Below are 27,967 nucleotides of genomic sequence, written 5' to 3'. Positions count from 1 at the left end.
CTGGCATCACCCAGATCACCTACCCAGTCCACATCATACTGGCAGGCACGGGATAAAGGGTCCTCAGACCCCTCCCAACCCTCTCCATACTCATCCTCATCATACCCATATTCTGGGTCGACGATATAGACATCGGGGTCAACGGGCCCCATCGGCGTCGGATCCGGCGTCGGCCGACGCCGGTCCGACTCCGTGTCCGGAGTCGGGGAGGGAATGGGGGTGGCGCCGCGCGGCGTCGGTGCCGGGGACCCGACGCCGGCCGGAGCCGACGGCGGAGTCGCTGCACCACGCGGAGGCGGTACCACGGGTTGGCCCAAAGGAACCGACGCCGGAGAGGCCGGGAGACCAGCCGGCGACGAACCTGAGGGACCCAGCGGCGCCGGGACCGGAGCCACCGGCGGCGTCGGGGCAGAAGCACCCGAACCGCTCGGGCCCCCAGACGGGACCGACGGCCCCCCAGGCGCCGTAGGCCCCGCCGGAGGAGACCTCGCCCTCATAGCAATGAGGAAGGCCTCGATCTCCTCACGCGACGCGCCTTCCCCAGGGACCGACGGGTATGGGGTAGACGGCGTCGGTGACCCACGCGGGCCCGCGGGGGTGGGGCCACCCGAGCCCCCGGCCGCATCACGCGGGCGTCGGGGGGAGTCGGGGGTGCGATGGCGACGCCCCGACTTCTTGTGCTTACCTGACGAACCGGAGGAATGGTGGCGACTCCCGGAGCGCCCATGGCGGCTCCGCGATCGTTCCCTCGACCGCTCCCTCGACCTCCGACCGGACCGGGACCGCTCTCGACGCGGGGCCGACACTCGGAGCTCGAGAAGCTTGCGGGACCGCTCCCGCCTAGCTTTTCCAGTCAAGGCCCGACAGTCGACGCAGGACTCCACGTCGTGGTCCGCGCCCAGTGACCGACATCATGCGGTCGCACTCGTCGCAGCTCTTAAACCCAGGCATCCTACCGGCACCGTAGAAAGATTAAGTTTTACAAACACTTGGTCAAAAGACCGGAGTACTGCTCTTCGGATCTGCGCTAACTGGCGCGGAAAAAAGAAGAACTGACGTCAGCGCGCGGAGGCGGCGTCTATATACTCCAGCGACGTCATCACGGCGCACGACGCCGACGACGCGGAGCCGCAGGGGACGCCTGCAGACGACGCCTACCGACGCGCAGGGGTACTGCTACGCAAAAGTTTCCGGATCCAGACTGACGCCTGGGGATATTCTAAGGTAAGGAATCTAATACTAACCTGTTTCTTTCAGATCTATACCTTCGAAACGCGTCGACGCATGTTCACAATAAACTCACCGCTCTCAATCTACCCTAAATGCTGATGCAGTTTGAGACACTAGGGTGATTGTGTATAGCATTTTGGTATTGGTTATGGTACTTAATGACAAAATCTAATGTCTTTTATTATCTCTCGTGTTGTGTTTTTAATGAATTCTTTATGAAATTGTCGATTTTATTACTTTTTGCTCTTTGAGGGAAAAGGAACTTTCTACTTTTCTCTATATATATTTTTCATTTTGTATTACATTTTGAATAAAGTCAGCATATCAGTGCATCAGTTGTAAGTTTCTGTGCCAATACATGGACTGTTGGTGTTGTACGGTGTTACTTACCTTCGGTAACGATGTATCTGGTAGGGACGATTCTAGCCGCAGATTCCTTCACGTAGAATTATCCCCAGGCGTGAGACTGGATCCGGAACCGCATCACACGACTCCGCCAGGCGTTGTCCGCGTACGTGACATCAGCAAGGTCACATAAGTCCCACCCCGGTACGCCTTCATCAGTGTTCTTCGGAGAACTTTTCCGCACAACAACGCGGAGCCAGCAGGCAAAACTGGGAGAGTATAGGAACAGTGTGCGAAAGAGCAAAAAAAGTGGAAAAAGGAATGGTGAGGAACAACACCATAAAGAGCAGTGCCAGGCACTGCAGTAACTAAAGGCAGGGAAAACATAATAAAGAATAGAGCGCAGCCCTGAGCAGCAACCCTGCCAGGACGGAGATAGCCCCCCTTTGAGACAAAGAACATATGTAAAAATATCATGATAACATGTAGCAGGACTACAACCCCAACCAAAAACAACGAAGGGGAACCAGTCCAGGTCAAACCAGGAGCGGCCAAACTCCAAGACAGCCCCATCACAGAGTGTGACAACCGTCATAAGGAACAGAGGGCAGAGGCACAGCCAAAAGACCCCAACCTAGAGGATAGCAGAGGGCCCAGACCCCTAGTAATAAAGGAGAGGGCAGAAGGTAGGCCCCAACCTGGAGCAACCAGAGCATAAGGGCACCGAAGTACCTATAACCTATCCTCCAATATGCCAAAAGGGGAGGAAAGGGAAAAAATAAACAGGACGAATATCCTGTCAGAAAGAGGGAAAGAATGTACTCTTAGAAGACACACCCGCCAACAGGGAGTCGAGTGCAGAAGACCAAGTCCTCGCAGAACAGGGAAGAAGGGTGGGGCCTGTAGGAATCTGGGGCTAGAATCATCTCTACCAGATAAATCGCTACCGAAGGTAAGTAACTCGCACATCTGATAGAGACTACTAGCCGCAGATTCCTACACGTAGAATAGATACCCTAGCCATACCCAAGGGGACGTAGGGTCTGCGAGAGGACCCCACCAGCCTGGTCATAACAGATGGTCCCACAGGGGCGGAGTCCTAAAGACAGGACAAGGAGCCCTGTCCCTCAGGCAAGGGGAACCCCCGCAAGCAGACCACCAACCCCGAAGGGGATGCGGGAAAGGAGAAGAGAAGAGGCAGCCCATCCTCGCTCAGCAGAGGAAACAAGGCAAGGCGAAAAGGAGGCCAAAGCTCATACAGGACAACAAAACGACCGCCCAAGTCCAAAGGAAGAGGAGCACCGAAGGAGAAGAGCAACCTAGAGACTCCAAGGAGAAGAGGCAAAGCAAAGGCAAGCCTCCCTCCACCGGAAACACACCCAGCGAAGAGGGCAGCCGTGCTTAACATAGCCTGGGTGCAAAGTCCAGACAGAACGGCGCCGTCCGCAATAAGCAGGCGGAAGCCGAAAAAGGGTAACTCAAGGTCACCGAGGAAGAACCTTCCAGCGCCCCGCAGGGACAGACTGCACCCAAAAAGGAACAAGAACTCAGGGACCATCTCATCCCACAGGGAGGAGAGGTAGAACTGAGTGCAAGGCCTACTGGAAGAAGCAGACAAGGCAAGGATGACTGTCCCACCAAAGCGCCAAGAAGGCACAATGGTGCAGAAAAACAGTAGGTCAGCACCAGCAAGTGCAGCCAGATGCCGAGAGCACAGCGGAAGGATGCTCTCAGGTCAAGCCAGACGTCAGCCGACGACCGAGAGCCAGAAGGCGAGAAGGGTGCGGACACGCTCCAGGGAGGAGTACGCACCCACAGTCCAAAAGGAAGTGGAACCAGGCAGAACCAAGAGCCCGGCCGCAGACAGCAGGCCAGACCAGGCAAAGAGCGCAGTGACCCAGGAGAGGGACACCCAAGGCGCAACTCAAGCCCTCCCAAGCCATCAGCAAGAGGAGTGCATCTGCAACATATCTTAACGCCACGGAGAACAGAGGCCCAAAGGCAATCACAACTCCCCAGCGCATAACAGAGCTATATAATAGCTACCACTGCCCCACATAGGGCATGTTTAGTCCCAAAACATGGGAACCTCTCGGGAACAAACGTCCGCAGCAGAGGACAACAGAAAATACCTGCGAAAAAACCAGCATAAGGCTTGTCAAGCAGCCAGAGAGAAAAAAACAGCAGGCCTAGTCTCAGGGCCAGCATGGTGTAGAAAACCCAAAGCAAAAACAAACAGTCAAGAAGGGCCGGCCAGCAGCCAACAGAACCACAGTCCCAACAAGAAGGACTCGAGTGGCCATGAAGCACACAGAACACGCAACTGGGACGACCCGCCCCAACGGAAGAACACCTCCAAGAAGCAGATCAAGTCACAGGTCACTGAGGGGTAGAAGAAGGAGGACGAAGCCCCACCAAGAACCTCTGAATGGCGGAGTCCGCAGAGGCGTGGAACAAAAGAGCGCCATCGAAGGGAAGGTCCACCAGCCGTTCCCGAACATTCTCTGGGAACACACTGTCTCGAAGCCAGGCATGGCGACAAAGGGGAACCGAAAAAGCCATGGCACCCCCGCAGCACCTCTGAGAAGACCAGAGCAGAGCGAAGAATAAACGCCCCCAGCTCCCGACCATCCAACACATGGTGCCTCAGATCAACACAGGCACCCTCCCGAGAAGCGGCAGACATAAGGGACTCCGCGGAGTCCCACAAACAAGAAGTGGCCCTAGCCAGGACACACAGCGTGTTAAGGGCCCGCAGAGCCGCACTGGTTGAGGCGAACATATTGTGCCCACAGGAGTCCAGTCAGCGAGCCTACCGTGACGGGGAGACAACAGCGACAACAGAGAGGGAAAGGCATTCTGCAAGAGGGGTAGGGAATAAACAAAGGCCCCCTGAACTTTGATCGTTTGATTCCTAGGACAGGGAATAAAACATATGTGAAAAACCAATTCCTAGGCAATTCTACATGAACAGAAACATAATTATACAGTCGGAGGGTGTCTGCAAGAGGGGGCCACTGGTAGAGGGAAAGACACGCCGGATCACGCGGCACCGGATAGTGGCGGTGTAGAAGGTGTTGGGGCACTGGGTCCCCCGTGGCGGGATGGCCTTAAGTCCCCAAGAGAGAAGAATGGAGTGAACCCTCGAAGGGAAGCAGCAGCTCCCTACCACCAGAGTCCTGATGGAGAACCTCCAGAAGATGATCCGCGGGGGAACTGGGTAGCTGGATCACCCATGCGCAAAATTCCCTTAACCATGGAAACAGCGCAAGCGAAGGCCGCACCCGCCTCCGTAGGGCCCGTCGGAGGGGAAAGCAGCTCCTCGGTAGGCGACGGCTGCAAGCTAAGACGGTCATCCCCCAAGCCAACCGGAGAGAGGAAGGGCCAGGTCCGGAAAGAAGGAAGAGGGACCGAGGAGTAGGGGACCTGCGGCGCCTCTGGCGAAGACCGCAGCCACGGAGACGGCGTGGAGCCGCCTTTTGACGACGCCGGGGAACAAGCCAGTAGGCGTCGGCCGGTCTCCAGGGAGGATGACACCAACCAGCTTCAAACCTCTGGAGAAGAGGCGTCTGATGACGAGTCAACGACCTGACGCCATCCTGGCACACTAGAGTCCGCAATCTGAGGCAGGACTTCGTAGTCCGACGCCAGGGGAGACGCCGGAAAGACCTCTGCCGCAGCGCTCGGCGCAGGAGACCGGGGCTGGGCCGGAGCAGCGCCAGCCTGACCTCCGACGAGGCAGCCGCCTGCATGGAAGAACGAGAGGGACGAGGATTCCCCCGCCAGCCTCGACCCGTGGAGGGACGAGAGGGGCCCTTTGCCGACCCCTGTGACGCCGCCAGTGCCAGGAGCTGCCGGCGCCGAAGCGGCGTCACCTCGGCCTCAGAAAAGATCGCCGCGTGTCCAGAGGACCGAGAGGGGCTTGGGGTGCGACCCTAGCCCTGGCGACCTCCAGCGACACCACAGGGACTCCCGCGGGAGTTTGTGGCGGAGCAGAGGCGCCGTGGTCCGAAGGAGGGAACCCCAAAGAGCCACACCCCAACGGCGCCACATGCTCCGAACCTGGATCCGAGCCAGTCGGGGCCGGAGCCGCCGGCGAAGTCAAGGAGGGCCCGCACACTGCAAGGAATCCGCTGACGTCCCAGGTAAGGAAGGAGGAGGAGGAGAAGCCAGTGAGGCCTGCAAAGCCGCCGCATATGTCTCCATCTGGGCTCGAGTCGCCCCCACACCGGGAACCAGCGGATAGGGGGACGACACGTGGGGCCGCACCACCCGCGGAGAGCCTGTGCCTCCAACAGCACAGGAACCGACCCTTGAGGACAAACTGCGACACTTACCGACAGGTAAGCAACACTCCTGTGAACTCGGAGAGGGGCAATGTTGACGAAGGAAGTAGCGGGTTCGAGAACCCTCCACAGGGGCCGGGGGGAGGGGGTGATGAAGCCAACCTGGATATGTGGACCAAAAGAAGTTTCATTCGGCGCTCCCGCCGGGACTTCGGGTTCAGCTGCTGGCACGCTTCACAATCGGTGGAGTTGTGGTGTTCCCCACATGCAGATAGGGTGAGGGTCCGTCGCCGACATCAGGCGTCCACAAGATGAGCATGTGTTAAAGCCCGAAGGCATTCGCACACTGTCCCCAAACACATGCAATAGCGTAAAGGGAAAAGGCCTAAACGGGCACAGAGCATGATCTGGATCCGCGTTGCACGCAGAAAAGAAAAAACTGACGTAGGCGCGCCGGGGTGGGACTTATGTGAACTCGCTGACGTCACATACGCGGACAACGCCTGGGCGAAGTCGCGTGATGCCGCCCCCCCCGGCGTGCAGGGATGCTGTGTCAAAAGATTTTAAGGATCCAGTCTCACACCTGGGGATAATTCTATGTGAAGGAATCTGCGGCTAGTAGTCTCTAGCAGATAACAGTGATCCCTTTTATTAAATGTGTAATGGCTGTTGGGTGAATGAAAGCGTGATCTGTTAAGAAATATTTTGAAGTTAGAATTGAAGTACTCCCAGAGGACGCCTACTCTAGAATATCTTCTTGAATCCTAGTCCTTTGGGTTCAAAAGGGTCCCTCTCTTTTTTAAAGAAGTTTAACTGCAAAAATCTGTAAAAACTCAAAACCGGGAGCCTTAATTATAAATGGTGTACCATATAAATTTCAACATACACAAACACAATTGTCTTCAAGGTATACGCTATTTCTATTCTATGCACCCACAGTAAATCTAATCTGCATATGACTATAATCCCTTTACTAACAAATTTCTGTTTTTTAAAGTGATATAAGGTCTTGTGGACTGCATTATGTGAATAGCAGTATAAACTATGTCATTTGGGATGTCTTCTCTGATATCATCAATGAAGTCATTTGATACGTAATTCGGGATATATATATAATCTAAAAGGCAATGAGTGATGTAATATGCAAGGTCATAAGCAGTGCATGACCGGGGCGCTAATTATACTTGGTTCACTGAACTATAATTGGCAAATTTCAGGGGGTTTTAAACAATACTTCTTATTTCATTTCAATACCCAACTAGAAAGCCACTTTAGAATCTTCTTTTCTTGCAGGTCTTTAAATCACATTTAAACCAGGTTAAGGTTTATATTGAAATGTTGCTTAAAGATAAACCTTTATGGGGGCAGAGCTTTAAAAGGAAAAAAGGATAAGATCTGGAAAATGTACTCTATGGTACAAGTGTCCACCACAACCTCTTTATTTCACATTATCAAAATCTCATAATTTGTTACATTTCATTTAAAAAACAAAACAGAAATTCCACCAATAATTTTTCTATACACCATCTAAAACAGTATATCCTTTTTCTGCCACATCCCATCGCATCCAGTTCGCTGTAATACTTCAGTCTAGCTACATTTCAGCAAGGCGTGAATGTTGAACACATTGAAAGTTAAGCAGCCTGCTTCGGTCTATTGGCATCTCTAGATATAAATCCATGACTACTTAGACACAAACATCAAAGCAATTACAGCATTTTGTATAACCTTTTTGAATAAAGAAGAGGCTGACATGCCGAAGGGTACACTTCTCTTTAATTACCTGGTTAATTTAGATGGGTCATGCTGAGCCACGGACACAGAACACATACCTATAATGATGCAGTCCATGCTGCCAGCCATGAACATGGAAGCTGTTCTGGTGGGCAGGTTAAAGTGTCGTGTAGAAAGGAAGGGAGAGAGACGGTCCGAAGGGTCCTCTTGAGATACTTCAGTAACAGCTGTAGTATTGCTCAAGGCCTCAGGCTCAGCTGTCTTGGCCACATTTGGATTCTTGATCACCACCCATTCATATCGTTCAACTTCAGGTTGCAGCTGCACAAGATGGAAATAATAGTTACCTACATGCGCTGCAAAAAATTACGGACTGCCATATAAGTTTTGAGTGAGAAGGATTCCCTCAGGCAGTAATAGTTTAAAAAATACATTTATCTTGTATTACTTGCAATCCTACTTCACGATAGGTAGTCTCTCCAAACTCATAAAAGATAGAATATCTCCGCATATGTGAGAATCTAGAACCCGTTTAAAAAAAAACTGTTTTCCAAAAGAAATAAAATCTAAAACATGCCCAGTTAAGCAAAATGCATTCTTTTGTAAACCTGCTAACAGCTAAATTGAAAAAAGTTAATGTGACAGAAACCATCATTGCAAAATACCTTAAGGGAAACCATTATAAAGCAGAAAAGATGTCCAAATATCCATTTATTCATGCAGAACAGCGACAGCATGCCCACTTTAAGAATTCTAGCAAACTGCACTATTCCAGTACGGTCAGCAGGAAGGCACTTTGTTTTTGAGTGCAGAGAATATAGCAACCTGATGCTCAGCTTTCAAAGCTGGTCCTGAAACTCAGGAAGGCGGGTGAGGCTTTTGATAAATTCGGAGACAACACCCACAGTAATGTCAGCGGTGTTCCTCAGCTAACGTGGATGAGTGTCGCCCCACTGCTCTCAGAGCAGTGGAAAAAGGATAAGAACAATAACAACGTTATAATTTTTTTTGTACGGGGTAGGGTGAGGCAGGCTGGGGTCTCAGGGAGGAGGAGTGGTTGGTGTACCATAAGTGCCCATGACAGTTTGGCCGGCCATCTTGGGGCGGCCAAAAAGTCATGCGCACTACTCCACCTGGCTGTGTTGCACAGCTGGAATGGGAACAGTCCAAAGGCTGTCAGGCACTACAGACCAATCACACCACTGCTGCCATGCTGGTAACAGCAGAATCGTGAATGGCTTAGGGAAACCTGTGTGCTGCCACTAGCCAAAAAGGGAAGAGGATGGAGGGGAAGCTACGGCTGTAATCAAGTAAGTATTTTTGTCATCTTCCCTCGCATCCGTTCCATAGCGGCCACCACTGGAAGAACTATGGCTACAAGTAACTCTTCATTCTTCAACTTGGCTTTCTCCTCAATTGTCATAAAAGGCAGGCTAGAGTAACAAGCTAACACAACCTTAAAGCGCTATTCAGAAGGAACACTTGCATACTAAGTCCAAACAATAATGCTTGTCCCCCAAATGGTAACACTACAAATGTCAGGTATGGGGGAGGTATTTTTCATCAAAGCATCAGGAGCTGCTTTACCTCTTGTAGAGTGTGACTTACACTTATCCCATATACAAAGGCCCATTAGATTTCCAAAAACAAAAGAAAAAAAGAAAGACTATCAATCTAACTATATATAGCCTGTTTAGAAGCATCTATGCATCAACCAAACGACTATCGCATAATACATGTGAATACAATAATTTACAAAAAGCAGTTTAACTTAACTTATATCTTTGGCTCTAACTAAATAATGCCCTAAGCTCTCTTGACATCATGGGTCTGTAAAGACTCCTCTGTGTCTGACACATGGACAGAGGGAAGACTCTCGTACATTAAGTAGTAGGGTTAACATTTAAATCTGAAATGACATTGGGACGAAAGGAAGGACGAATGTTAAGTGCCTCAACGTCTTGAGCAGCCTCTCAATTTCGACCGCCTCTTTTTGTCGACATGGAATACCGGTGATCATGATGCTGCACACTCTCTTCTTGAAGAGACAGACAGAATAGTTGTCATGAGAAGTAGAGTGGCTTTCAACTCTGAGGCGGAAGCAGATGCCACGGAAAAGTCCCAACTCCCTTAGCCCTGAGAAGGATCTCTTCTATATCTACATCATCCTACTCTATGGCACTTTCCAGCAAATGTCAAAGCCCTTTCTGGAATTTGTCTCGGAGAGACAGACCACACACTCACACATTATGGCGGCCTTTCCTAGACATTTTCCACCACGGGCGGAAAACCTGCCAAAGAGCAAAGGAATGGTGGCTAGAAGGCTGCGAAGGTGAAACACCATCAGGACCAGACAACAAAATTGGCATAATTTCCAGTAAAAATACTGGAAAGGGTAGAAAATGAGAAACGATAACCATTAAAAGCAACACAAAAAAAGAAGAATTTTGGTGTTTGTAGTTCAAAATTGTCTTGAAAAAGCGAGATGCCAAATACCTCTTTTGTGAGTATAATATAATGGGCTAGTGTAGTCTACTAGAATTCAAAAAATGTCAGGACCATGTTTTTATTGCTATGCATCGACTGCCATTACGACACCATTCCTGCTTTGACAAATTTCCCATTGGGGTGCGTTGGGGTGGTTTCCTAAAAATAAAGTGACTGGACAAGTTTGAACAACACACTAAGGCCCAGATGCATCAAATGGTTTTGCCCATTCTGTGTCTATCGGAAAAATTTGTTCATGCATATAGCCCTAAGTGTTTCCTATCAGGGTATGTTTCCTAGATGAGTCACATATTTTGGAAAATACATATTTGTGATCTCATTTAGTACTGGGCCAATCTTCATCTTCAACTAGATCTGTGTTAAATTCTATGCCTCAAGCCAAACAGTAAATGATGGATACTGTACACCAACCTCCTGATGCAATGGGAGACTCTAAAGAAAATCAAAACAAACCATCAACATTGTCTTGAAGTTAAGGTAAGCTACAATATCGAGCATCTCTTGATATGGGATGTGGCATGGAAAGCAAGAATAATAATCTAAACAGAAAGACCGTCTTCTCAGGATTGAGATCCTAATAAAACAACAAGGCTTACATTTTCTTTCTAAAAGCGACAGTCAATAAAACAGAGTATGTACCCTTCCGGCTAGAGCAGTCGACTTCGGAGCTGGGGAACCGGGTTCGAGTCTCGGCAACAAAGCTCAACATCCTGTGATTCTGGGCAAATCACTTTCCCTGTGCCTAACAAAAATGGATGTGTCCATCTGTAACGAAACTGGTGCTCATGAAAAGCGCTCCGATACCTGATTTCTCGGGTCTAGTTTGCGCTATATAAAACAAAAAAAAAAAAGTTCCTATAATAAGTGTATAATCAATTCAGAAACAAAAAGACAGGTTTTTCTGTGAAACCAATAACTCTGACAAGTTGATGGCAAGTTACATAAAACAAAAAAAGGTAGATTACTAATAAGTGTCAAAGTCAAAGCATGTCAGTGAACTGCACTGTATTGCAACATTGATATAGCCCTTACTGTCCCTATGTGGGGAGTGTTAACTGAAGATCGACTTATCATATGTAGAGCTTGAGAATTCTTTCTAAACCTCTATGAAACAGAACAAACCCAAAAAACATAACAATCATGTCCAGTCTGAATCTTCCAGTCTTTTTCCAGCAAAGAGACCTAACATTCCAATTGGGAGAAAGATTAGCACAGCTATAAATGCTTTGCCAGCTATGAAAGATCCGGTCTGACTAATATCTTCCATTAAACACACAATCAAATTCTAACGCCCCAACTCCAAGTGCTTTTCGACTATTTTATACTCTTCGAATCTGCCTGCAGAAAAGCTTGAGGCCTTGCCAGTACTTTTATTTAAATAAGAGAAATATCCCCTTAACCCAGTAACTTATAACTTAATTTGACCTTTGACGTCTGATTGCAGAATCTGAAAAAAAGCCTTGGCTACCAAAGTAATCTAGGTCCCTATAAATATTATATCACCCCGTCATCCAGCATTCACGAAAGGGAAAACTTAATTTATATACTACCTTTCACTCATATTATGAATAATTTAAATACCTCCATTGACCACTATTGCCTATCATGCAGAAATGAATTTGGTACATGGTGATGGTCCTCCTAAGAAGCTACTCTAGAACATGCCAATTAAGGTACTTTATTCATTAAGAATTTTATGGTGTGCTTTACCAACAATCTAAAGCAAAAGTAACACATTGAAATATTCTCTGAATACTTCCGATTTAACCAAGAAACTAGGCAGAGATATTCTCTATTCCCTCTCCTATTCCTAAAAGCTCTAGAACCCACCGTCAAGATGCCATTAAAATAAGAATATATTTCAAGGCATCAGAGTAGGGCGATCCTAATCTATATTAGGAACATATGCTGACATAATATTTTTTTGTCTAAGTAGTATCTAAAATTTTCGAAGTCATCAAAATAATTTTATGGGTTGGCATACTGCCTTAATAGAAGCAAACCAGAACTCGTGACCTAAACGTTCACTGTGCTCCTTTACATGAACATTTTGTTTAAAAGGCAAAAGGATGCACTTAAATATTTGGGGAAAGCCTCAAACTATATGGAGGAAACACCACAAATCCATGCAGACGATACAATTTAAAAGGACACGGATGTCAATGGTAAATAGTGACCACCATTGTGGATCTGCTGGGGACAGACAGAAGCATTAAAATTAACATTGATGCCATTCATAAATTATACTACCTTGATAATTGCACTCCCATTACTATTACTGTTCTTTTGCACAATCAACTGTTAAAATGACAAATGTGGACAGAAAAAGGACACTACTCTCATCTAATCTCTACATCCAGACAAGTAACCCACTTATCGAAGACATTCAAAGATCAACCAGATATTCTTCATATAGCCGATAGTATATTTACTACATCACTTAAATGAAGTACACTGATGACGTTATGGAAAAACAGCAAAATTAATATAGATTATAGTTCTTCAGCTTGGATGCTTGGATTAATTCCGTCACTATACCGATAGAGAAACAATTTAATTAAAACCAAACTCTCTCATTTGCCCAATTTTAAATGAAACATTAACTGTCTAAAACTAATTTGATATATTTCTTAAAATAAAACACACTTTGTAGGCTGTCTTTTCACATGCATGCCTTAGGAAGGGTAGAATCACTCCCCCACCTCAACATAAAGGAGAAATGAGATTAGCCACAAATAAACCCAACTGGGCTTCATTAACAAAATCGAAGAATCGATGCTTAAGCTAAATATAATTGATCAAAGTTGGTCAAAGATATTCAAATCTCCTTTCGAGTGAAAGATTTCTACCAAAACCGCACAGTTACTGTCCAAGTTAACACACAAAACGGCATGGGCATTGGTTAGAAAGTTCAAACTGGGCAGAGCAGCCTCCAACTCCTATTTGTACTCTCACAATGCTAGAGCCATCATTTCACTTCTACTACAGTGCGAATACAGCCAGAATAACCACAATTTGCAGCTTCTCTATTTTCACATTGCTCTCTACTCTAAAATGAACTCCAGCATCTAGAAAAACACAGTCAGAGATTCTCAACATTCTAGGTGGTCATGGGTGAGATACTCACGTAGCTGCAATGCTATCATTTTTGGCATGCAACACTATAACACCATCTCAAAAGAGGCACTGGGATAAGTTTGATCTTTATATGCAATAGACCAACCCTTCTTGATTTAACAATACAGAGTTGGTTGGATAGGTCTACGTTTATCAAGATGGTCCAGCAATCCACCCTATTTCCCTTCTCCCTTTCATACCCGGATATTCTGGGGGGCTGGTGGGCAGATTGGGGTGTTTGCAGCCCATTTGGCATGTCCAGACAGGTGGAGGAAAAGCAGACAGCTCACTAGGCCATCAGTGACAAAGAAAAAAACAGAATGAGGTGCTTGGTACCTCCATTGTGGCACTGCATCCCCCAACCCCGGTCACCAGATAGGCTTACTACCACCCCAAGGAGGCAGAATGTCAGAGTTAGGATGTTAAACTTTGCCCAAAAGAATCCAAGTATCCACTCGCTTGCCAACGGGATGCTCTCGATTCCAGAGGGAAGTAATACTTTTGGGGCTTCAGAGGTGAGAGTGCAGCATGACACCAGTACAAGCCAGCAACCACCCCATTCCTCAAAAAATAAAATCTATCCCTGTTAGTCAGTGGGTTTTCTTGCCAGAAATGCTGTTGGGCCTTTAGAGGTAGGAATATGGCCCATGCTATTCTTATAGAATAAAAAAAAACAAGTCTTGCTTGGGGGCAGATTGGAGGGAGAAGCTTCAATCTTCCTCCCCAGGGGGGCAAACAAATGATTTACATTTGGGGGGCATTCTCCCCACCCCAATAGTCATCCCTGGTGGCTACTGGGTGGATTGCTGCTTATGGATGGACCTCCTGAAGCAATCCCCAAGCAGGGATCTACAAGGGAGAGGTACCATTGGAAAGGAGACCATGTCCCCTTTCAATTGCACCATTTTCTTTTTCATTGGTGCTTAGGGGCTGCGATATGCCTCCAAAACACCGTTCAAAGTTAAAGTAGCCAGCGTGTAATAGTGCTGGCATCTTCCACTTTCATTCTCTGTGAGGTCAGCGTGTATTGTACCCTGATCATCACAAAGAGTAAAAATAAATAAATAATCTCGAGTATGAGGGTAGCTCTTTCTTTGCAGCCTGAGAATATTTTAAAAAGAGAAAATCCTTCTATTGTGAGCAAAATAAGTTTCTCCCCTTGAAGAGTGGTCAAGACTTTCATAACTTCTTAATTGGGGGAAGATAGAGTGGAGGACATAAATGTTGCGTCCTCCACAGTTAGGCGGATAAAGAAAAGGGCTACAATATGGCTGTCTTAGACTCCCTGAATGGGTTTCTCATAGTGAATACCTACAAGCTAAGTCCTAGATTGGAAGTCACATGCCTACAGCCTTTGAGTTTGTGTATATTATTCTACACCCCTTTCTTCTATTAAGCTTTTTCTGTAATGATGCTTTCCATACTAAACTACTGAAAACATTTAAGTGTCCTATAACAGAGAGCTACGTCAATGCTTGCTATTTTTGCGATCACATTCTTTTTTGTGTTTCCATATTACGTGTTAAGATTAACAATCTATTTCAGTGTGGACATTAGTTATTTTTTTTAACTTAAATTTGCCATTTACTAGCTTCATTAGATTTGACATGTGAGATTTTTTTGGTGGTGAGCCCTGCCTTCAGAGAAGGATCGCTAAAACATTAAGTGTTAGATTTACAGTTTGCATCTAAATAAGTTTAATGTCAATGATCTAAGACTTTAGTCTGACTGATTTGGGCAGAAATGCAGATTTTCAAGAACTCTCGGCACAGTATTCTTGTGGGAAACGATCTGAAACCTACCACTCCTGTCATACTTACTTGTAATCGTGGTTCTCCATCTTAGGACTCTTCATTGAAGTCATCAACATAAAATATTTCCCCACTGCATGCAGGGACCAGAAACATTTCATATCAGTATATTTTTATGTATCAACAGAGAGGGTGAAGCCTTCAACTTGTCCAGATTCTGCAGAACACCCTCGAAAAGCCTTTCACAGATTAAGACTTTCCTAATTCTAGACTGTTTGTTGCATCAAAAAACCCTTCCCAAAGCTACATTCTAGTACCTTGAGTGAAGTCAAACTGTCCACATCCTAGACCATTTTTACAGATATATTGTTTAAAATGTTAGGTTAATTAGATTACAGTTTAAGGTTATAAAGATTGTTCTGAAGGGAAGCACATCAAATATATTAACATTTTGAGTTACCCTATGATCACCAACGCCCCAGCCCCCACACACCCTCGCTGCCTGAACTTATTCCGTGATACGGTGGAACCCTAGATACAATTATATATGCACAGGAACCCAGTACAGGTTCTACAGTGCACATATTTTTTAACAGACCTCAATACTTTAAATAAAGATCGTCTTAATATTTTACCCCAAGTTTGATTAAGAAATACTATTAAGTAGTTACATGATTTAGTATGTTCTTATGTCTTTGGAAACACTCAATCGAAATAATTAAAAAAATAATTATCTTTCTGTTATTTATACATTTCACTCTCTTTTGCATTAGGGGACAACTGGAAAAGGGACTCAAAAATACTGTCGGGAATTGGAGTTCGATATCCTGATTGCAAAGGCTTGGCTGTTTTGTAGACGGATACAGAGGCTCTTCAAAGGTTCGACACACTGTCCTCAAAGATGCTATGGGACAAAACGCTCAATTCGTGCAATGAAGATACAAAAAAAAAGAGACTGGGTTTTGAGGTTTTCTTAGTGTTTCAATAAGTATCAACAAGTAATGGAGCATGACCACTGGTGTGTCAAAACTAGGACCCAGAAAAGAGGTCATCCCTGTCCCTAGAAATCAGTTCACAGAGAGGGGACGATGGGTGGGTCAATAAGCAATGCGGCTAGATATAGTATCGACCAGATAAAGGGTCTGATAGAGACTTCTAGCCGCATACTTGATATAGGGAAGAATGGGATGCATTGCATAGAGACCCTTATGTAAATCTTTCAGGCTGTAAATACTTTCAAACCAATGTAATCTATGACAGGCACACACCTGGAAACAAATAAGTGAAGAAAAGCAGTGGGTTCAGCAAGAAATAGACCAGTCACATCACACATTAGTTTCAGAAAACACGTTGTGGTTAGTTCAACCTGAATAGGTCACGTTTCCCTTCAGTTTCAGGAAACTTGGCAGAGTATTTAGTGGTTAGTGCAGATGAGCAATCGTACCAAATAGATCACAAATAAGTCACAAAATAGGTTACTGAAATCTACACGTAAAAGATCAGATAGCTTGGTCCAATTAGCATTTAGCAAGATATAACCAATAGGTAAACATATTTTAGCTTTGCTTGAATTCTGAGAACTGAAACCCACGTGGAAGGTTTAAGCTTATTGTGCATGGAAACTGCTAAAAGGTCACCAGTTTCGAGACTATCATGTTGCGATTTGAGAAATTAAACGGCGCTGCTTTGGAGCTGTATGTAGGACATCAGGTTGCATCTCCACGGAGGTGACTGACCCCTGCTATTTTTTAAGTAAACCTATATTACTATGTTAATTGTGTCTTGGTTTTTCTTTCTCAGACGTTCCCTCTAACAGATTCCTTACCTTTTGAAAAGATAGACAAGCAATATCATCCCCTGTGGTGAAAGTCCAGCAGGACAGAACGGACAAAGTTCCCACCCCTGTAGACCTGCCTGTCCAGGTAGTAGTGTTTGGTAAATGTGTGCAGGGAAGACCACATTGTTACTTGACACATGTCCAGGAACAGAACCCTGCGAGCTAACACAGTGGTCGCAGTTTAGCTCAAGTGGAATGAGTCTGCAAGCTTTAAGGAGGTTGCTTTTTGGCCAATGCGTAGCAGATTCTTTTGCAGAACATGACCTAGTGGTAAATGGTTCGCTTCTGCACCACTCGACCCTGCTATGCATGGAAGTTCCCCACGAAGAGTTGGGTGTCCACCCAGAGCTCGTGTGCGGTCAAGATAGAACAACAAAGCTCTTTTTGGTTCCAGACGGTGGAGTAGGTCCTCCTCTTTAAAAGGGTGTGGTGGAGCATAGAAGGGAAGCAAAGGTGGCCTACATGAAATGGGTGACCACTTGTGGTAGAAAGGAGGCCCTTGTGCAAAGCACCACTTTGTTAGGATAGATTGAGAGGTAAGTGGGCTTAGATATTGTGGCCTGCATCTCACTCACTCTGTGGACAGAAGTAATGGCCACAAGGAAGGCTGTTTTCAATATGAGCAGCCAGAGGGGACAATTTTGTAGAGGGTCAAAAAGGAGCACACATCAAGAAAGTCAAAACTAAATTAAGGTCCCATCATTGAGTGGAGGAGGAAGAGGAGGAGACCAATTCAACACATTTGCGCCCCTTGACAGAAAGGCATCTAAGGTGGTAACTACTTATCCTTCCAATTTTAAGACGTTTTAATTTTAAGCAATGCCGTGTTGCACTTTCTTTTTTAAAGAGACTTTCTGATCCTTTTATATGCTGTTCAATAGCTTCCTTTTTATGGGCTTGAATTAGGAGAAGGAAATAATTGCACCCTAGCATTTTATCAATTGGCACTTTGAGGTGTTTTTACCCGCAAGTTGATATGGTTTTTATTATTGTATTGACTAAATATGGGTCAAACCCTAACCTCCTTGCAAGGCTTTCTGCACTCAGAAATAGACTTTGTATCTGGATTTTGTGCCAACATGTTTACATATTTATTATATTTCTTTACATGTATTTTCATACTTTTATGACCTGTATTTTAAATGGATCTAATAAAGAAAGTAATGATGAGGAGTTAATCCCTTGAGGAACCTATTTACAATAGGAGACTCGAACAAAGAGGGTTGCTTAGGCAACCGCATGAAGGCAGAAATGGAAAATAGATAACCCTTCACAGTGCACAATAGAGAGCCCTTCTAGGCAAGAGGAAGAAAAATAGAACTTCAGAAAGAGGGGCAGAAAGGGCAATCAAATGATTTTTCTGCACACCATGTCACAAATTATTTCCAACGGCGGGCGTAGATCGTCTTGGTGGAGGGCGGACTGGTTGCCAAGATGACATGACAGACTTTGGGAGGAAGTTCAAAAGCTGTCAACTGTCACCGCTCAAACGCCACGCAGAAAGGCAGAGATTGGATTGCCCGAGTGGAGGACCTTCCTCTGCTGCTGAAACAGAAGATCTTCCCAAAGGGGCAGCCTGATAGCCCCTTAGGGGCAGCCTGATCGATGGCCAGGCTCAGAAGCTCAGGATACCATACTCTCTGTACCCAGTCTGGAGAGACCAGGATGACTTTGGCCCGTCGTTCCTGATCTTCTTGAGAACTCTGGGCAGGATTGGTATGGGCGGAAAGGCGTACAGGAGTCTTGAACTCCACTCGTGATGACAACTGTATCAGAGCAAGAGCCGCCTTGGAAACTCTAGCATGCAGAACTGTTGACATTGCACATTCTCTGTGGAGGGGAACAGATCTAACCAAGGCTCTCCCACACTGCTGAAAGAGAAATTGAGCCAGCTCCGGGTGGAGCAGCCATTCGTGATCCGCTAGGCATTTCCAGCTGAGTTCATCCGCTCTGGCATTCAGAGAACAGGCCAGGTGTTGAACCACCAGAGATCTGGCCTGCTGTTCCAGCCATGTCCAGAGGCGCAGGGCCTCTTGACAAAGGGTCCAGGACTCCACCCCACCCTGTTTGTTGTAGTACCACATGGAAATGGTGTTGTCCATGAACACTTGAACCAGCCTTACCCTGATGGAGGGAAGAAGGGCTTTCAAGGCTTGTCGGATCACATGGGGCTCCAGCAGGTTAGTGTGGACTCTGTTGTCTGCCGAAGACCAGAGTCCTCTGTTCTCCATGCTCCCAGATGGCTTCCCCATCCCAGGAGTGACACATCGGTCACTACTGTCAGATCTGGTTGGAGAAGGGAGAGGGGTCGGCCTCTGACCCAATCATGGTTTGTTAGCCAACACTGCAGATCATCTACAGTTTCCTCTGAAATCTGAACAAATTCTGAGAGATTTCCCTGATGCTGCACCCACTGGAACTTCAGGTTACACTGCAGAACCTGCATATGCCATCTGGTATGCCTTACCAGCAGGATGCAGGAGGCAATGAGGCCCAGCAGCCTAAGAGTCAGCCTCACCAAAACCCATGCTAGAGGATGAAATACCGTTATCATAGCATGAATAACGTTGACTGGCCGCTTGCAAGGATGAGCCCGAAACTGCACTGTGTCCAGAAGAGCTCGGATAAAAGGTGGCGTCTGAGAAGGAGTCAGATGTAGCTTTGGCACGTTGATAGTGAACCCCAGCGAGTGCAGAATGTTCACCATTGTCTAGAAAAGGGAGACAACCGCCTTGAGGAAGCACCTCCTTCAGCAGCCGGTCATCTAGGTAGGGGAAGACAAGCCCCCCTGATCTCTGCAGATGAGCTGCAACCACGGCCATCACCTCGGTGAACACCCGGGGGGCACTGGTAAAGTCAAAGGGAAGCATGGTGAACTGAAAGTCTTGTGCCCTACCATAGATAGCGCTGGTGGGCAAGCAGGACAAGAATATGAAAACAGACTTCCTGCAAGTAAAAAGCTACCATCTAGTCTCCTAGGTCCCGGGCAGACAAGACCTGAGCTAAAATGAGCATTTCTCCTTTTTGCGGAAGAGACAGAGTTAAAACATCAAGGATAGGACAAAGGCCCTTGTCCCTTTGGAGAACCAGAAAGTTGTGGGAATAACAACCACAACCTACTTATGGCACCAGAAGGATTAGTTACTTACCTGTAATCCTAGTTCTCTTCCAGGGGTATCCTCATCAAAGTCATAAGCATTAGAATATTCCCGCGCATGGGCGGGAATATTCTAATGCTTATGACTATTGATGAGGGTCCCCTGGAAGAGAACCCCCTCTATGGCTCCCTTGGCTAAGACAGCAGTGACCACCTTGCAGCAAAGAGACAGATGATCTTCCATTAGCTGTTCGTGACATGGTGGGAGCGAGTAGCCCCTTCAGACAATCTGCAAAACCAACCTGTAGAATATTATGACTGTCAGTGGGGCAAGTGATGGCAACCTCTGCCGCAATTTGGGTGCCCATGGTGGTAAAAGGGCAGACTATGAGGGTTTGGAGATGGTTGCAGTTGGTGGGTGGCAGACTGACCAGACTGAACCCAACTGACCCACGAGTGTCTACGCAGAGGCTGGGGAGCATGTGTAGTGGCTGAGTGGGAATTGGTGCAGCTGAAACCCCTTCCATAGCCACGAAAGTAACGAAAGGCAGATTGAGGTGGACGTTGGGCCACAGAGAGGCCTAAGGGCTTGGCAGTAGCACAAGAATCCTTAAAGTACTCGAGTGCCAAATCTGCCTGGTTTCTGAAGAGACTGGTGCCTTCAAAAGGCATGTCCATAAGGGAAGCTTGGACATCCCCTTAAAGCCCTGAGTCCTCAGCCAGACATGGCGCCTAAGGGCCACTGTTGTGAAAACCACTGTGCCTAGCTAGTCAGTCGTGACAAGTCTGCATCGATTAGTGAACTATGCTGCATCTTTCCTGTCAGTAACAGCTTGGGAGAGGAGAGCCCAGGCCTTCTTCGGGATCAGTGACAGCCCATGTGCAACAATATCCAATTAAGAGTGGGCATAACTGGCCAAAAGGCATGCAGTGTTCACTAAATGTGCAATGCCAGGCTGGTGGAAGAAAACTTCTTCTTTCCAAAGGAGTCCAGCCTCTTTGATTCCCTATCAGGGGGAGTGGTAGGGAAAGAGTCATGGAAGGTTGAGGCTTGCACCACCAAGCTCCCAGGGGTAGGGGTGTTGCTCGAGGAAGTTTAGGTCCCCAAAGGTGAGGCAATGGCGGTAGGCAATCAACCTATTCACAGGAGCCTTTGTGCTGGGATTGGACTAGGTACCCAAATGGACGTCAGTGAGGGCCTCATTGAACAGGACTAAGGGTTCAGACATGAAAATACTCGGTTGCAGCACCTCTGTCAAGAGATTAGTCAAGGTCCTCAGTAGCCCTCCTCACCACCATTGCATAGGAAGCTCACCCCGCCACAGCCACGGCAGGAGGAGAAAGCAGGCCTGCATCTGAAGACGTACCCAGGTCACTGGTCTCACCCAGTTGATACTCTGTTCTTCATAGAGCCGGCATTCTAAAGGGTCCAGTGACCCCTCAGAGTCTTCTCCGATGCCTAGCCCATGAGAATAAGGTTCAGGCTCCAATCTAGGAGGCAAAGCTCCTTTAAGCATCGGTGTGGAGTGACGCCCACCCGGCTCTGTGTCGGAGTCGGGGATGACAATGGTGCCAGGAGTGTAGGTATCGGCGCCAGGGAAGGTCAAGATGTTACGACTGGCGTAGGTCTGGATCCAGGAACAGATCTTTTGTGGTCCTCTGGCACCCAAGACGCCGTAACAGAACCAGAAAGGCCCCTGGCGGTCCGAAGGTGCAGCAGCGGGGTGGGACACACAAATATGAGGCGGGTGCCTCATAGAACTCCTTAATTCAAGCAGGGGTTGCTCTGGCTCTCAGAAATGTTTGTAGGCGCAGTGTCAGCTGAGGCACAAGTTCCGGGAACAAGGTCTAGAATGCCAATGCTCCCTTGTCGGCCGACTGATGAGAAGTCAAAAAGCGCTTCGACTTTTTTCCTCTTTTTCTTGTGCCTCTTACTTGAGTGTCCTGAGGACTTCGAATGGGACACATAGGAGTTCAGGCTTTGTGAGCGATCCCGGGACCTTCTTTTCGACTAGGACTTCAACTTCCACAGAGTTGGGTGTTGGCCGCTAGCAACTTCAGGGAACGCTCCCTTAATGCCTTCAGACCATGGACTCGCAATCAGGGCACAACTTGGAGTCGTGGTCGCGTTCCAGGCACCACAGACAGGTCAGGTGCGGGTCCGTCACAGACATCAGTTAGTGACAGGCATCACAAAGCTTAAAAATAGATTTGTGTGATTACCTCCTCACACACTAGGAGGTAAGTTCTCAAAAATAGTCAACAAAACGACAGAGGGGTAGTTCTTATCCAGATCATCACTGGCTGGCACATAAAGAAAATAACTGAAGCAAGTGTGCCTGGATGGTGCCAATATAGAGACTGCAATGTCACTTCCGGAGCAGACGATGGACGTGGAGCCGATGGACACCACCTACTGGCATGCAGGGGAACTGCTCATGAAACATCTTCTGGATCCAGTCTGATGCCTGTAGAAATTTAACACGTAAGGAATCTGCAGCTAGAAGACTTTATCTGAAAAATAGGTTAATACTAAATCTGTGCATGAAAAAGTGCTGGTAGCGAGGGGCATCGTACAACAGGAATGGTTGAATATTCCTGAATGGCCTAAGTTGCGTAGAACAGTCAGCAGAGGGGATTACAAACACCTTTTTTCATCTCATATCGCCTTAGCAGGTGTAGCATGTATCCCCAAGTGTTTTTTGGGCATCATGGGCCAGGAGCGTAAAGGGTCTATAAACAAATCCCACCTTCCCAGGGCTGCTGCCATGTCCCTGATATCACTTGATATGGGAATTTCTGGCGATCGCAAGAGGAACAGGCAATCCTCAATTAGAATTCTATTTGAGGAAAGAAGCCTCACTGACCCAGACCCTACATCAAAGCAGCATTGAATGTGTCCTTAAGACATCCTGAAGGTGTGTAAGCCCTAACTCCCTGTGGCTAATGAAGAAGGTGGTGGACAGTGGTAGGGTCAGTAAACAACATGCACATTTGTTTTCTGTGGCCTATAGGGGCGATACTGTCTGTGTTCCCCTAAACCTCAGCTCCATAAGTTGCCACACCAAGAATTTTGCACGGAAAATGGCCAGCATATGTGCAAGTGACCTTTTGCCTAAGTTAGTGGCACAGGAAAAGACCACATTAACACTCCTTTCTAACAGATTGTTTCTATTTTCTAACTGTGGTTGCCAGGAACCCTTACAATTAAAAGTTACCCCAAGATAATTAAAATTAGCCACATGTTTAACAGGGGTAACCTGAAGCTTGAAGGCTAGTCTCTGGCCCATCCTGTAACTAAAGTACATTACAAAGAAATTGGTGGTACTGTTCCTCATAATAATCTCCTGCATAAAGGATGGACAAGTATCTAAAAGATGCTGCAGCGCTACGGGTGCGCAGCCCATGACAGCATCATCAGGGTGCAATAGGGCTGGTATTGGGCACTTTCCAGTCTGGGGACCATGGCACTAGACAGACACATGGTCAAAGGCACAGGACAGACCCATGAAACCCAAGTGCAAAGCATTGTGCTTTGCAATAGTATATTTCCCCAAAAAGAAGCAGAGGTTGAGGCACTGATCTTCTGTCACCATCTCCCTCCTCTCCATCCTGAACCCATACCGGCTATCCGAGAGAGTGTCGCTCTCTTCTGCCCAGACCTTGAGGTGAAAGAGCAAGATACGACCCAGCACCTTCACAGTAGAGTCTAGGAGGGAGAATGGACGATAACAACAGGGGGCCTCTAGACTGCCTTTCTAGAAGATCGGGACGATAAACGGGTTTGACCAAGTAGTAATTTTGGTGGAAGAACTTGCTGCTCTAAGGACATTGGCTACCAGAGGAGCCAACTTGTCTAAATTGCTCTAAAATAGGCCCATGGGGACCCCATCAGGGCCGGAGGCTATCCTGCCAGGGTTGGCTTTGATAGCCGCTATCCCCTCTTCCAGTGAGAGGCAATACTTGGGAAACACTCCTCTGCTACAGCAGAGGAGTCGCTATTGATGCCTAATTCGCTGCTAGCGGAGTAGACTGCCTCAAAGAAGGTGCCCATTCATGGCCAGATATGGCAAATTCAATCCGAAGTTCATTGTGATCTTTAAGGAATGTTTGATTTGTAATGGTCCAGAAGGCCTTTTGATCATTCCTAAGGCATGCTTTCTGGAACTATTGCCAGGCATTTAGTCTGATGTTTTTTTTCCTTGCTGCTACAGCCCCTTTGTAGGCCTTTCGGCAGTGGGCGACTTCAAAAGCAGACCTCAGCTCCATGTGGAGCAAAGACATTAACTCTTAGTTGAAGTGTCTCTCTTATTACAAACACTCATGTGTGAGGTACCTCCATGGGAATATTCAATTCTGAGGCTCCCTTCATTAAAAACGTTGTGGAAGATAGTTACAACCTCCAATGTTGAGATCCACGATTGGGAGTCTAAAGATAAGTGGGTGTGGAATATGAGCTAAAATTCCTATCATCTGACCATAGAAGAGAAAGTCAGAATAACAAATTTGTGTCGCCTGTGTGTTTTAGGCATGCATTGTGAGCCTGATTCCCTCAAGAAGATTGAGATTTTCCAGGAGGAAATACATGGTTACAGAGGCGGTGTCCATATGGGTGGCAGTAGCATCTGCTGTATAACCATTTATGGAGGCTGAGAAGATAAAGATGCTGCAGTGGAGTCTGCAGAGGGACTTCCAGTAGGATGACAAAAGAAAGATTGGGGTAGCATATATGGCTCTTGGAGACAGCCTTGTGCTTCTCTTAGAGGTATGAAGCTCAGTAGAGAAGGTAGCCATCAAAAATGTTGAATTTGTTGAGCTATGCCTGACAACAGTAACGCCATTGATACATTTTGTAGCAACTTTAAATGGATGAACTGGATTGAAGGTGAAGAAGCTAGCAACATGCATTTGGAATGTTTTGATGTCAATGGCAACAGAGCTTCAAGTGCTTTGACACTAAAGACCTGCTGGACCAGTGGTGAAGGCAGTGCTTCGACATCCAGCCAGTTCTTGATGGGGGACCTTTTGGGACCCAAGCTTTCAACGGCATTACAAGACTAATGTTACTTGCATGGTGGTCAGTTGTGTTCCCTGTTCTGTGTGTCCAACTGTGAATAACTGGTATCCTGTTTTTGTTATTTTACCTAAGCTTCACAGTATTCTAGTGTACACACGAAGCTTAGGACTGATTTTGATCTGTAACTGGTCCGTCCTGGACCCGTCATGGAACAAGAGGGGCGCACCAGGCATGCCTGCAGTAGTGACAGACTGTGGGTTCCATTTTAGAAGCCCCTGGCTTATTTATATGCACAAGATGGGGGCGTGGTTACTTTCTAAGACAGCAGCAGTGTATTTCTGACATCCTGAAACTGCAGACAGGAAGGTAACCCAGGCACTGAAGTGGGGAGATAGAAGACAGACTTTCAATAAGACTTTTGGCAATACAAAATGTTTATTAATAGCAAATAAGCCACAAAAGGGAAGACACACAGGATGGGGTGAACAGCAATATGGGTCTTCATGAAGCTACACAGCCATATTCAGTGATTAAGGGCCATATGAAGGTAATTTAATTTTTCTGATTCCTAAATACCGAATTTTACCAATTCGGTATTTAGGAATCAGTAAATTGAATGTAGGTTAAAATTCGGTACATTTTACCGATTCTGTAATATTTGTTATAGGCCCATAGGAATGAATAGGAAGCCATTCACTATTACCGATTCGGTAAATACCGATCGGTAATAGGGGGAGCATTTTCAAGGGTGGCAGGGTGTCACATTGACATGCTGTTGCACCCCTGAATCGTGCATGAGAGCACATGTGGCGCACATGCATGCCCTAAGGGCATGGATGTCTGCCACATGGCACCTTGAAAAAAGCAGATTATTGCTTTTTCCAAAGGTATTCGGTATTTATCACCAACTTGTAGTTGGTGGTAAGTAACGAATCCTGAATGCAAAAATGCACTCACTTGAGTTCCTCCTACATAGCTTTTAGTGATTCGGTAATTTACCGAATCCTTAAAACCTGCCTCCTACATCAGAAAATGCTAAATACTGGTCGGTAACAGGATAATTACCGTTTTTCGGCCGTTACCGACCGGTATTTAGCTCCCTACATATAGCCCTAAGTGTCTCTAACAACTCCACTAATATTTCCCAGATCCAATTGTTAAGTATTTATCTACCAGGAGACACTATAGATATTTTGAGTCTTTATGTACCTGGCTGCAATTTGAATGGAGACCAGATCTTGAGGACATTGGAAGATGTGATAACAGAAATCAGATGTTCATTGAGCCTTCCAGAGCACTACACAATGCTTATTTATGGCGATTTTACCATCCCACCGAATACTGGTGAGGAAGAGACAGGGAGGACAACATCGAACCACTACTTTGATTGTAAAGGAAATGAAGTGCTTCAGTATTTTTCAGCAGATCTGTGACCCGCACTTTCTAAACTCCTGTACGTTTTTCTGATCACCCCGCTTCTAACAGTTATAGGTTCAATTCCAGAACACGCTTAACTGACTATATTTTAATGTATGTCGAATCTTGGAAGCAAGTTGTCAATATGGAAGTTACAGAAAGGCTTGGAAGCGATCATGACTCGTTGGTGGCCAGCTGGACTGAAACATTTTGACACTCTCTGATCCCGTGCCAGATGTCACTGAAATGGAACTGGGGCAAATACCAAAACCAAGGAAGGGGCACTATAATTGAATAGTCTGGGATTTTCACCAACGGCAATCTTTGCAGCAAACCTCATGGAAGAAAAAGCATTATAGAGCATTTTAGGCTAGTAATGGCAAAAAGGACTTCATTCTGGCCAACCATTAAACCACACAAGGAAATAATATATCACAGAAATCTATCGCTCGGTTCGATGAGAAAGTAGAAATCTTCAGCAACAGCTAAGAAGGGTCTTAAGTATGAGACATCTTTCTCCAAATAACTCGATTGTTAAAGAACAAAACAAATCATAACGAATTGATAAATGGCAAAAAAGTTAAGCCCAAGAATTTTGAAGAAACAAATTAAATCTTGCTACTAAGGAAAACAATCCAACAGGTTTTGGAAGGTTGTGACCATGGATACTCCGTAGGGGCGAATACATTGAAGAATTATATTCGTTCTAATACATGGGTGAACATTTAAGAAACTGTACAGTGGAAACAAGACTACAGCTAAATCCCTCAATACTACTTCCCCCGCACGACATGAAGGCCATTTATATTACCCCCAGTTTTTTCCTTGTATTACTTCTACTACACCCAGAGGTAGAGCGCACCATCATCTATCAGAAGAGACCAGGCTCCCTGTCCAGATTTGTTACCCTATGGGCATGAATTGAGCTGATCATAAATTTGGGGCCTGATATTAACAAAGTCTTAAACACAGTACCCCCACTCAAACCATTCTTTATGGCATTCAGCGATTGTCCCATTATATAAAAAGGGAAGCAAAATATTTGGCCAGGTCTACCTTAACCGCCTGCACAGTTGGGTTGTTTCAGAAACTATACTTACTGAGGCACAAGCAAGCTTTAGTAAAATAGTAGGGACTATGGACCAGGCAACTAAGCCTCTTACGTCCTGTGTAAACACCATTATTAAGAAAGTCTCATTGTATCTAAATTTTATAGATCTAAATGCTGCTTTTGAGCTGGTTAATAGATCCAAACTAGGGCAAGAGCTAAACTCTATAGGGACCAGCAAGGAGTTGTTGCAGGCAATAAAAGTTTGGCACAACAAAACTAATGCTTGTTGTGACTTGGCAGGAGAATGCTGTAGTGGTTTTGCTAGCCCAACAGGAATTTGGCAAGGTTGTGTCCTAGACTCAGTCCTTTTTAGATTATTTCTAAACAACTTTTGACACGTACTTGTGTGAATACACCTCTAATGTACTCAAATTATGCAACGAAAAAATATCAATACTACTCTTTGGAGATCACTCTGTCCTTGCATCTGTGCCAGAGAATACCATGCATAAGCAGACAAATTCATCAACTACTGCAAGGAAAAAGATCGGACAATCAACATTGAAAAGAGTAAAGTA

At 46.3% G+C, this 27,967-nt stretch overlaps 1 protein-coding gene across 6 annotated transcripts in view; it reads right to left on the bottom strand.

Annotated features, from left to right (window-relative positions):
- The window catches only part of TBC1D24 (TBC1 domain family member 24), a 544,893-nt gene that overhangs the window by 98,395 nt on the left and 418,531 nt on the right, over nucleotides 1-27,967 (bottom strand). For all 6 annotated transcript variants that reach the window (XM_078663019.1, XM_078663021.1, XM_078663018.1 and 3 more), the window contains one exon: nucleotides 7,694-7,916. In XM_078663019.1, the coding sequence (XP_078519145.1) occupies nucleotides 7,694-7,916 (223 nt within the window). The remainder of the gene's footprint in view (nucleotides 1-7,693; nucleotides 7,917-27,967) is intronic.

This window comes from Lissotriton helveticus, chromosome 10, assembly GCF_964261635.1.
Source record: "Lissotriton helveticus chromosome 10, aLisHel1.1, whole genome shotgun sequence".
Classification (NCBI taxonomy): Eukaryota; Metazoa; Chordata; class Amphibia; order Caudata; family Salamandridae; genus Lissotriton; species Lissotriton helveticus.
This window is presented reverse-complemented; position numbering and strand designations above follow the sequence as displayed.